The 12,448-nt window shown below is 40.2% G+C and overlaps 1 protein-coding gene across 4 annotated transcripts in view; it reads left to right on the forward strand.

The window, feature by feature from the left end:
* Positions 1–11,991, forward strand: part of osbp2b (oxysterol binding protein 2b) — a 131,519-nt gene extending 119,528 nt beyond the window's left edge. For 3 of the 4 annotated variants that reach the window (XM_057831283.1, XM_057831282.1, XM_057831285.1), the window contains 4 exons: positions 781–965; positions 1,056–1,276; positions 3,151–3,168; positions 6,992–11,991. In XM_057831283.1, coding sequence (XP_057687266.1) covers positions 781–965; positions 1,056–1,276; positions 3,151–3,168; positions 6,992–7,134 — 567 coding nt within the window. In that variant the 3' untranslated portion in view covers positions 7,135–11,991. The remainder of the gene's footprint in view (positions 1–780; positions 966–1,055; positions 1,277–3,150; positions 3,169–6,991) is intronic. The other variant, XM_057831284.1, reaches the window with a different exon arrangement.
* The last annotated feature ends 457 nt before the right edge of the window (positions 11,992–12,448 follow it).

Consider the following 12,448-nt stretch of genomic DNA (forward strand, 5'->3'; position numbering starts at 1 on the left):
TTTTGATGGCCTATGAGTCTCCTGTTCCTTTCACAGATGGTTATTGGTCATCAACACACCGTAGAATTAAAGTTAAGACATACAAAATAAGGCAACGCATCTATAATAAATTCTGTAAAAGGTTAGCATTGCTATATTGAGGCTAACTGGGGGGGAAATACAACATACAAACCACTTTTGGCTGCTATAAAACATTGGCAGTCTTCTCCAAACTGCAAACTTGCGGTTAAAAGGTGACACTTCAAACATGAAAACTCGCTGGTTTACAGCATTTGCAAACGAAACTAAGAAAAAAATCTGTTACTGACACCAAATGAAAGACAAAGAGAAGTGCACTTTTTTTATGGAGTGTAAAGCTTACGGTTAGCGGCTTGGCGAACGTACTTCCGGTAAACATTTCAAAATGTGTTGGAATTATACACAAGGGGAGGACTGACCATCGTGACATATTGATAAAAATGGAAAGGACACTTTTGTGTATAGCGACACTTGACGAGTCAAATTATGTAAAATAGAACTGCTGGGGTCCACATTGTCATGGACATTAAGGTGGCTGATGGCTAGAAATCCGAGCAGTTCTTGAACGCGACACGAGCATTACCTCGCTCATCTGCACACGACCGAAACCTTCTATCTACTCCTTTCTTCCTACTGCAACTACGCCCGACAACATAAAGAAAAGAAAAAAACACGGCACACCGGTTGAAAAACACTATTAGAACTTGTGTACCTAATGCTAGTCGAGTGTAATTGACTTAAATTGGATTTTTGTCCATCCAGGTGACAGGTGTAGTGGCTGACACTGGAGGCCAGGCTCATTACATCCTGTCAGGAACATGGGATGAGAAAATCGAGAGTGCCAAGATCATTCAGAGCAGTCGAGGCGGTAGTGGATCAGAAGGCAAGCAGAAGACCATCTACCAGACCTTGCCTCCCAAACTTTTATGGAAGAAGTATCCGCTTCCGTAAGGGCCTGTCTCAGGAGCCTCATTAAAACCTGCATGCGGTTCGCTGAATCTTAACTTTTGGTGTGTAATTTTGCTATTTCCAATCAGAGAGAATGCTGAGAACATGTACTACTTCTCAGCGCTGGCGCTGACCCTGAACGAGCCGGACGACGGAGTCTGTCTGACCGACAGCCGTCTGAGACCGGACCAGCGGCTGATGGAAGAAGGTCAATGGGATGAAGCCAACTCAGAGAAGCAAAGGTTAGAAGAGAAGCAGAGAGCCGTGAGGAGGAGGAGAGAAGCGGAGGCCTCAGATGCTCTGGATGAAGGTTTGTTCAATACACCATTGTCAGGTTTTATTGCCTTCATGCTCATAGTTGTGGTGGTGCACTTACAGTGGTATGAAAAAGTATCTGAACCTTTTGGAATTTCTCACATTTCTGCACAAAATCACCATCAAATGTGATCTGATCTTTGTCAAAATAACACAGATGAAAATACAGTGTCTGCTTGAACCCAGACATTTATAGGTTTTCATATTTTAATGAGGATAGCATGAAAATAATGACAGAAGCGGGGAAAATAAGTAAGTGAACCCTCTGCCTAAGGAGAATTAAAGAGCAATTGAAACCAATTTTTACCAAACATTGTAAGTCAGGTGTGTGTCCAATCACTGATGAATGGTTTTAAGCTGCCCTGCCCACTATAAAACACACACCTGGTAAGAAATGTCTTGATGAGAAGCATTGTCTGATGTGCATCATGGCTCGATCAAGGATTGTTGATTTGTATAAAGCTGGGAAAGGGTACAAAACCATCTCTAAAAGTCAGGATGTTTTCTGGAAGTTTTTTACAAATGGAGGGAGTTTGGCACTGTTGCTTCTCTCCCAAGGAGTGTCCGTCTACCAAAGACGGTGCCAAAAGTTCAGCGCAGAATACTCAGATAAGTAAAAAAGAACCCCAGAGTGTCTGCTAAAGACTTAGATATTGGACTCTTCCAGTGATTTCTCTATGCACACACATCAACTATATGTAAAACTATGGCCAAGAATGGTGTTTATGAGAGGACCCCACAAAGGAAGCCACTGCTGTATATAAAAAAAAAAATAAAATTTTTAAAGATCGTTGCTCGTTTAATGTTCGAAAAAACGCACTTGGACACTCCACAGAAGTTTTGGCAAAAATATTTTGTGGACTGATGAAACCAAAGTTGAATTGTTTGGGAGTAACACACAACGTCATGTGTGGAGGAAAAATAGAACAGCTCACCAACATCAACACCTCATCCCCACCGTGAAGCATGGTGGAGGGAGCATGATGATTTGGGGCTGTTTTGCAGCCTCAGGGCCTGGACAACTTGCAATCATTAATGGAAGAATGAATTCAAAAGCTTATCAGGATGTTTTGCAGGAAAACCTGAGGCAGGTTAAGGCCCAATAGAGGATGGATACTGCAACAAGACAATGATCCAAAACACAGAAGTAAATCAACTTCAGAATGGTTTCAGAAGCACAAAATGTTCTGGAGTGGCCAGACTTGAACCCTATTGAGATGCTGTGGCATGACCTAAAGACAGTGATTCATGCCAGACATCCCCGGAATCTGACTGAAGTACAGCAGTTTTGTAGAGAAGAATGGTCCAAGATTAGTCCTGATCAATGTGACAAACTGATTTGCAGCTACAGGAAGCATCTGGTTGAAGTTATTGCTGCCAAAGGGGGGGGGCACAAAATATTAAAGGTGATGGTTCACTTACGTATTTCCCTCACCTTCTGTCATTGTTTGCATACCATCCTCATTAAAATATGAAAACCTATAAATGTTTGTGTGGTTTTAGTTAAAGCAGATACTGTTTTTTCATCTGTGTGATTTTGACAAAGATCAGATCACATTTGATAATTATTTTATGCAGAAATGTGAGAAATTCCAAAAGGTTGAGATACTTTTTCATACTACTGTATGGCAAGTATGGTTTGTTCAGTACTAACCAGACATGTCATTATCGGTCTGCACAATCAAAGAACGAATAGTTAATCAGTTTGCCCTGTTTGGTTACCTGAGAGCATTCATCTCAGATAATTGCAGCTGAGTTTAACACCACTGCTACATACAATTATCGCTCCTTTGTGTGTGATCTATGTGGGTAGATTGTATTGATGTATCCATGACTTGTCTTTTTTCCACTCGCTCTACCGTTGATCAGAATGTGATAATGAATCTGGTGAGTGGGGGCTACTCTGTTAACGTGCACACAACATTGACATCTTGTGTGTGTTTATTTTCTGTCATTGTTGGACCTGCATGATGCCTTCATGTCTACTTCAGACAAATGAATCGGGGGAAAAAGTTGTTTTTTTTTTCCTAGATCCATGTGAAAATTTCATGTCAAACTGTCCTCAACTTGTATTTGAATTTCTATATTTTAAATCTAGTCAAGTCAACTGTGTGAGCAAGCTAAGCGTAATATTTCTTTAAGGTTGCGTCAGTGTGTGCGTGGTTTTTCTTTGCCTTGAAAAGAGCTGTAGGAGATTGCTGGTGCAGCGTCAAAACTTCATTACACTGGGAAAAAACTTGATTTAAAATAAGTTTTATTGGTTTAGGTCGGTCAGCTATGGAGCCCCTAAAAGGACATCGACAGAAATAAAATAAATTTAAACAACCAGGTGCGCACCATGTAGGATGTGGTGCGCACCAGAAACTATGTGGTGCGCACCAGAAACTTCCCTTTTGTAAGCCACAAACTGCAGGCGCGCGTCGGAACAATAAACAATCTGGTGCGCACTAGATAGTATGTGGTGCGCACTAGATGGTATGTGGTGCTAAATTGGTGGTAAGCAGAAACGATCTGTCGCCACAAAGTATGCGGTGTGCATCAGAAACTATGTGGTGCGCACTAGAAACTTTCTGGTGCGCACCAGAAAGTTCCCTTTTATAATCTACAAACTGCAGGCACGCATCGGAACAGTAAACTATCTGGTGCACACCAGATAGTATATGTGGTGCTAAATTTGGTGCGACTAGAAACTATGTCGTAGCACTAGAAACTATCTGGTGCGCACCAAATAGTTTCTAGAGCTATGAGTCGACATACTCTGGTGCACACCAATTTCTAATGTGCACCACGTACTTTATGGTGCGCATCAGTTTGTATCATGTGCGTACCAGATAGTTTCCAATGTGCACCATATACTATATGGTGCGCACCAGATAGGTTCTAGTGAGCATGAGACAGACAGTTTATAGTGCTGCGACATACTCTGTGCTCACCAGTTCCAAATGCGCACCACATACTTTATGGTACACACCAGATAGTTTCTAATGCGCATCATATACTATCATGTGTGCACCACATACTATCTGGTGCGAAACAGTTTCTCATGTGCACCACATACTATATGGTGCTCACCAGATTTTTTTCATGTGCGTACCAGAGTTTCCAGTGTGCACCACATACTATCTGGTGCGCCCCAGATAGTTTCTAGAGCTATGAGTCGACATACTCTGGTGCGCACCAGTTTCGAATGTGCACCAGATAGTTTCTAATGTGCACCAAATAGTTTCTAATGCGCATCATATACTATCTGGTGTGCACCACATACTATCTGGTGCGAACCAGTTTCTCATGTGCACCACATACTATATGGTGCACACCAGATTTTTTTCATGTGCGTACCAGAGTTTCCAGTGTGCACCACATACTATATGATGCGCACCAGATAGTTTCTAGTGCTATGACATATTCTGGTGTGCACCAGTTACTAATGTGCACCACATACTATATGGTGCACACCAGATAGTTTGTAGTGCAAATCATATACTATCTGGTGTGCACCACATACTATCTGGTGCGAACCAGTTTCTGGTGTGCACTAGATAGTATGTGGTGCACACCAGATAGTATGTGGTGCTAAATTTGGTGCGACTAGAAACTGTCGTAGCACTAGAAACTATCTTGTGCGCATCAGATAGTTTCTAGAGCTATGAGTCGACATACTCTGGTGCGCACCAATTTCTAATGTGCACCACATACTTTATGGTGCGCACCAGTTTGTTTCATGTGCGTACCAGATAGTTTCCAGTGTGCACCACATACTATATGGTGAGCACCAGATAGTTTCTAGTGAGCACGAGACTATATGGTGCACACCAGACAGTTTATAGTGCTACGACATACTCTGTGCACATCAGTTTCTAATGCGCACCACATACTATATGGTGCGCATCAGATTGTTCCATATGCGTACCAGATTGTTCCATATGCGTACCAGATTGTTCCATATGCGTACCAGATAGTTTCTAATGTGCACCACATACTATATGGTGCACAACGGATAGTTTCTAGTGCACATCATATACTATGTGGTGTGCACCACATAATATCCGGTGCACACCTGATTTTGTCTTGTGCACAACATACAATATGGTGCGCACCAGATAGTTTCTAGTGCTACGACATACTCTGGTGGGCACCAGTTTCTAATGCGCACCACATACTATATGGTGCGCACCAGATAGTTTTCTAGTGCGCATCATATACTATCTGGTGTGCACTACATACTATCTGGTGTGAAACAGTTTCTCATGTGCACCACATTTATATGGTGCGCACCAGATAGTTTCTAGTACTATGACATACTCTTGTGCGCACCACATATATATGGTGCACCCCAGATAGTTTCTAGTGCTATGACACTCTGGTGGGCACCAGTTTCTAATGCGCACCACATACTATATGGTGCGCACCAGATAGTTTTCTAGGGCGCATTATATACTATCTGGTGTGCACCACATACTGTCTGCTGCGAACCAGTTTCTCATGTGCACCACATACTATATGGTGCGCACCAGATTTTTTCATGTGCGTACCAGATAGTTTCCAGTGTGCACCACATATTATATGACGCGCACCAGATTTCCAGTGCAATGACACCAGTTTCTAGTGCAATGACATTATTATCTTGTGGCACCAGTCCCTAATGCACACCACCTACTATATGGTGTGCACCAGATAGTTTCTAGTGCGCATCAAATATTATCTGGTGCACATCAGATAGTTTCTAGTGCGCATCAAATACTATATGGTGTGCACCACATACTATCTGGTGCGAACCAGTTTCTCATGTGCACCACATACTATATGGTGTGCACCAGATTTTTTCATGTGCGTACCAGATAGTTTCCAGTGTGCACCACATACTATATGATGCGCACCAGATAATTTCTAGTGCTATGACATACTCTTGTGTGCACCAGTCCCTAATGCGCACCACCTACTATATGGTGCGCACCAGATAGTTTCTAGTGCGCATCAAATACTATCTGGTGCGCACCAGATACTATCTGCTGCGCACCAGATAGTTTCTAGTGCGCACCACATACTATCTGCTGCGCACCAGATAGTTTTTCTAGTCCACACCACATACTATCTGCTGTGGACCAGATAGTTTCTAGTGCGCACCACATACTATGTGCTGCGCACCAGATGATTTAAATTCATTTTTGTTTTTTCAATGTCCCTTTAGGGGAGAGGTAGCCAACTCCGGTCCTCGAGGGCCCCTATCCAGCTTGTTTTCCATGTCTCCCTCCTCCAACACACCTGACTCAAATAATCAGGATCGTTATCCGGCTCCTGCAGAGCTTACTGATGAGCTGATTATTTAATTTAGGTGTTTTAAAGGAGGGAGACATGGAAATAAGGGCTCCGTGCACATATCTTAAGTTTTTTGTATTGTTAAGAACAGAGTTTGTATAGTTGAAAAACTTGATGGGATAGAGAAAAATAGTTAAAAACAGCCGTTATACCTCAAACAACAAAAATTGTCTTCACCGGTGTTACTTACATTCTTTTTCGGCACACATTAATTCCATTCAAACCGTTCACTGCAACATGAAGCTGGTTCACATTTGGAGCATTCCCAAATGCAGCACACAGCGATTGATTGCTTCTCGTATACATAAGTGTATGTATGGAAGTCATTGCCTGCAAGTGTGGCTTCAACTCTGTGACAACAACCACGTAACACGCTGCAAAAAAATTTCGGCAGGTCGCGAATACGAAGGCTACCAGCCGCTGTGGTTTCATCAGAGGAGGGACTCGGTCACCGGAGAGACAAACTTTGTGTACAAAGGGGGCTACTGGGAGGCCAAGGAGAGACAGGACTGGACAATGTGCCCCAATATATTCTAACACCGAACACTTCCACCCGCATAAGGACCTCAGGAGACTCCTCCGCCTCAGCTCCTTCTGCAGTCTGGTGAAGCAGGCTTGTGAGCACTATGTGGAGCTTTGTGAGCAGAAGGTGGTGAATGTGACACACGCACTTGTAACAATTTGTACCTCCAATTGTACACCCACTGCTTTACAGATGGAAAATAAGATGGATGGCTTCCTCTCCCATTTTTTAGATGTGTAAAGCTGTTGGAGTTGTGACATCACAATTTAACTCATCTGATTTAGGTGTTTTAACAGTGCACTTTTCAGGATAGTTAATGAATTGAGATTGACATTCTAAACAAGATAGAGTGGTACCTCTACATACAAAGTTAATTCAATCCAGGACCTTGTTTGTAAGTCAAGCAGAATTTTCCCATAAGAATACATAATAATTCCATTAATTCCTTCCACAGCCCAAAAACATACACTTAATCTTAATTAATACTGCTGGTACTATTACAAATGGCAATTACACATAGAAAAACAAATAAATTATAAGTAAAAATCGGAATAATAATCATTCCTGTAATAATGTAACGAATCGGGTAGTAATGTGACGGACGTGTTTTGGCTGCTGTACCTGAAAGCACCACGTGACTAACGTGACAGAGTAAGAAAGGTGCGATAGAGATTTTACTTTCTCTTTGAATGTTTTGTTGTTGACGTGGTGGCAGCCAAAGAACATATTAGCTGACAACCCTCCCACTTCAAACGGAACCGGAAGTGACCACTTTAAAATACCCACAAAAGAGTGGCTGTGGATTCTCTAGTTTCGGTGCCATTGATGGCGCTGGACGTCCAATCCAGTCAAAATTAATTTAAGAAGGAACATGATAATTGATTCTAGGCTAGCGCTGCTGCTATCGATTAGTTTAGTAATTGATTAATCCATCAGCTAGTTAGTTCGAGTAATCGAGTCATCGGATTAGGAACATTTAATGCGTTGCAGAATAAATTTTAGTAGATGTACAACAAAAAGCTTGCTAAAATTGCACTTTCAAACGAGCATTAAATGCGAATACAAAAAAAAAAATTTCCACAGTTTTTCTTCAAACTATGCAGAATTGCACTTTTATTTAAAAATAAATTAAAATACTTGAGCTTAGCCTCAAACGGTATCTAAAAAAAAAATGATCTAAGTACAACAAATGAACAATTGGCTAACTTGCATAGCAAAAGTCCGCTAGTTTAAATGCTATAAAATGCTAACTTAAAAAAAAAAAAAAAATTTACAATGCTCATAACAAATTGTTCAAACACATGTTCCAACAAAAAATGGCTAAATATACCAATAAACTAAATTACCAATGCATATTTGCTCAAACAAAAGCTTACTTTATGTTGGTCTTAACAGAGAGCATCAGGATTCAGCTATGTTAAATGAGTTACGTCATATTCACTGTTGCCTCAAGAGGGCAGTGTATCCACCCAAATCAATAAAACTAATTGTAAACACTTTCAAAACAGACCATTACAACCACTCTTAATTAAACGAATACTCGAAGCAGCAAAATTTAATTTGAAGCTTTTTTCCTAATCAAATTACTCGAGTTAATCGTTTAATCGTTGCAGCGTTAATGGAAGATTTTGGAAGCAACTCTGGTATTTTCCATTAAAATTAAGGCAATTTATGGCCTTGATGATCTAGATTTTAAATTTAAGACATTTTAAGACTTTTTAATGACCTGCGGGAACCCTATTTAATCAATCATTTTTATGTTTGTTTTTTAGTACCGTAATTTTCGGACTAAAAGCAGCTACTTTTTTCCTTCATTTTGAATCCTGTGGCTTATTTGTTGATTTATTTGGGTTAATAGGCAACTCATGTGTCCTAGCATGCATTGCACCGCTACAGATGTACGGTGAATAACGATCAAAATTCATGTTTTGTGCTAATTATTTATTCAGTTACTGTTCCAGTTCTTTCCTTAATGACCTGTTATGGTATTTGGTAACACTTTATTTGACAGAGGCATCATAAGACTGTCATAAGACCGTCATAATTATGACATGACACTATCATGGGCATTACTGAATGCTTATGACAGATGTAATTAAGTGTCATCCGGCCAATTATGTCACTAAGTCCATTTATGTCCAGCTCGGATCTTTTACATCCATTCAAAAGTGAGATAATTTGCCAGATAACACTAAATGACATCTGTTATAAGCATTCATTAATGCACATGACAGTGTCATGTCCTAATAATGATTGTCTAATGACAGTCTTATGGCGCCACTGTCAAATGAAGTATTACCAAATACCATAACTAGCAATTAATGAAACAACTGGAAGAAATAATCAGCAAAGAAAAGGACTTTTGCTTGTTATTTATATCTGTAGCACTGCAATGCATGCTAGGAGGCATGTTGGGCGACAACAGTGTTGACAGCAGATGGCAGCAGAGGTTGACTGTCTCCCCCGAGGAAGCAAATGAAGCTTCTTGAAGCAATGAAGCTTTGCAGACAATTGGTTCAAAGCATCATGGTGGTTCATTTGGTCTTCTGACAGTCAAATAAAGCGTTAATGGTTAATATCTTTTGATGTAAATATCCCATAATACAGTGAGGACAGCTGCGGCTTATAGTCCAGTTCGGCTTATCTATGAACAAATGCCGTTTTCGTGTCAAAAAAATAATGGGCTGCGGCTTATATTCAGGTGTGCCTTATAGTGTGAAAATTACGGTAAGCTCTAAATTCTCATATTGGTATGAAGAACAGAATTTGAATGCAATTCACGCTTCAGATTGGACAAATCGCCGCACTAGTTAGCACATTCATACACTGAATATTATGTTGAAATACATCCATATCGGGCTTCTCATACCTGAAATAGTACTACTGACTGTGCATGAAGTGATGCTAGAACTATCTTTGTGTTCCTGTCGACAGGAAATGTGGTCTCTCGTCCTTTGGTGCTCTCGTGCAGCATCACATAGCGCATCCTAGCTAACTGCTTCCAGTGACAACATTCATCATTCAGTACTAACACAACATAGATCCACTTGCTTCTGAGCCTCTTCAGTGGTGAGTTGGTAGTTTAGCTCATCCCATTGACACTGTGTGAGCCTCTGTAAGGTTTACATGTAGAAAAGAACAGGGCTGGTTCCTGTTGAGCACCGCTGTGCAGTTAGCAGAAGGTCTTTGCTCCACGCTCACTACAGTTCCAATGTGTCATCCACAATGGTTGTATAATGATCTGAGATCAGCTTTTGAAGGTACCCTCGGTCTTTTGCCTTTAAATGACTGGTTTGTGCACTACGGATCTAATGACAAGCTTTGAAGAAAAAAAAAAGTATTTTTTTGTAATCAATTGTAGGAATGTAGATTTCGAGGCTAGAGGTACTCTGTTCCGTCTGGTCTATTTGTGTGAATATTTTTGTGATAGGAAAATGATACTGTATATAAAGTCATATGAGAATTAAGTTATCTGTACAGCATACAGGTAGTCCCCGGTTTACGACGTACTCACGTGATTTCGACTTCCGGCCATTTTGTCTCCATTGAAGTTGTTATGCTTGACAGACTGCAAAAAAGGCAATTTTGATTTTTGAAGCTCTTTACTTACATTAAACATTATTATTAAAAATGCATACACAAACATATACTAGCTGAAACAACTTACAGCCTTACATGGGCCAAACCAGAGCCAGGTGTCCTTTATCCATGTCAGAATGGTCTGCTCCTCAGTCATTCAAGGCGACAGTCCAGCCAGACCCAACGCTGCCACCAGAGGGCAGTGTATCCTCCATCATTAAACAAAATACAAGTGTGATTTAATAATTTCTTTTTTCTTTGATACCTCAGTGTCAGCCAGTGTTAACTGTGTCGCTGTGTTTTGATGACGACATCACAAGAGGACTAAGGTTCTTCACACTTTTCGGTGGTAAACTTTCGGCCTTTTAACCAAAAAACGAAAATGCAATTTTAGCTATTTTCGGCAACAACATACATTAAATCTTGATACAGAACAATTGGTGTTCAAACATCCATCTGGTCTGATCTATATATAAATTTAGTTGATTAAATTTGTCTAATTTTCTTTAAAAAAAAAAGTCCGCAATCTTAAATGCTACGAATGCTAACGCATTTACAATACCCATAGCAAATCGCTCACACATAACTCCACAAACTAGCTCTAAACTTAATTACAAATGCATACACAAACATATATTAGCCGAAACAACTTACATGGGCCAAACCAGAGCCAGGTGTCCTTTGTCCATGTCAGACGAATCTGCTCCTCAGTCATTCAAGGCGACAGTCCAGCCAGATCCATTGCTGCCACCAGAGGGCAGTGTGTCTTCCATCATTAAACAAATTACAGGTGTGATTCAATAATTTCTATTTTGTTTGATAGCTTAAAATACTTCCGAACTGCCGACATGTTAGCTATTTTCGGCAACAACATACATTTTAAAAATAACTCTTGATACAGAACAATAGGTGTTCAAACATCCATCTGGTCTGATCAATATATAAATTTAGTTGATTAAATTTGTCTAATTTTCCTAAAAAATAAAGTCCGCAATCTTAAATGCTACGAATGCTAACGCATTTACAATACCCATAGCAAATCGCTCACACATAACTCCACAAACTAGCTCTAAACTTAATTACAAATGCATACACAAACATATATTAGCTGAAACAACTTACAGCCTTACATGGGCCAAACTAGAGCCAGGTGTCCTTTATCCATGTCAGACGAGTCTGCTCCTCAGTCATTCAAGGCGACAGTCCAGCCTGACCCAACGCTGCCACCAGAGGGCAGTATCCTCCATCATTAAACATAATACAAGTGTGATTTTTTTTTTTTTTCTTAGATACCTCAATGTCAGCTACTGTTAACTGTGTCGCTGTGTTTTGATGACGTCATCAAAAGAGGACTAAGGTTCTTCACACTTTTCGGTGGTAAACTTTTGGCCTTTTAACCAAAAAACAAAAATGTTATTCTAGCTATTTTCGGCAACAACATACATTTTAAAAATAACTCTTCACACAAAACAGTTGGGGTTCAAATGTCTATCTAATCTGATCAATATGTAAAATTTGTTAATTAAATTTGTCTAATTTTCCTAACAAAAGTCCACTTTCTTAAATGCTACAAATGCTAATGTGTTTACAATTCTCATAGCTAATTGCTCACACATTACTTTATAAACTACCGTATCTCTAAACATAAATACAAATGCATACACAAACATATATTAGCTGAAACAACTTACAGCCTTTTGTGGGCACAGCTGTTCTTTGTCCATGTCAGACGAGTCTGCTCCTCAGTCA

Source organism: Corythoichthys intestinalis, chromosome 3 (assembly GCF_030265065.1).
Source record: "Corythoichthys intestinalis isolate RoL2023-P3 chromosome 3, ASM3026506v1, whole genome shotgun sequence".
NCBI lineage: Eukaryota > Metazoa > Chordata > Actinopteri > Syngnathiformes > Syngnathidae > Corythoichthys > Corythoichthys intestinalis.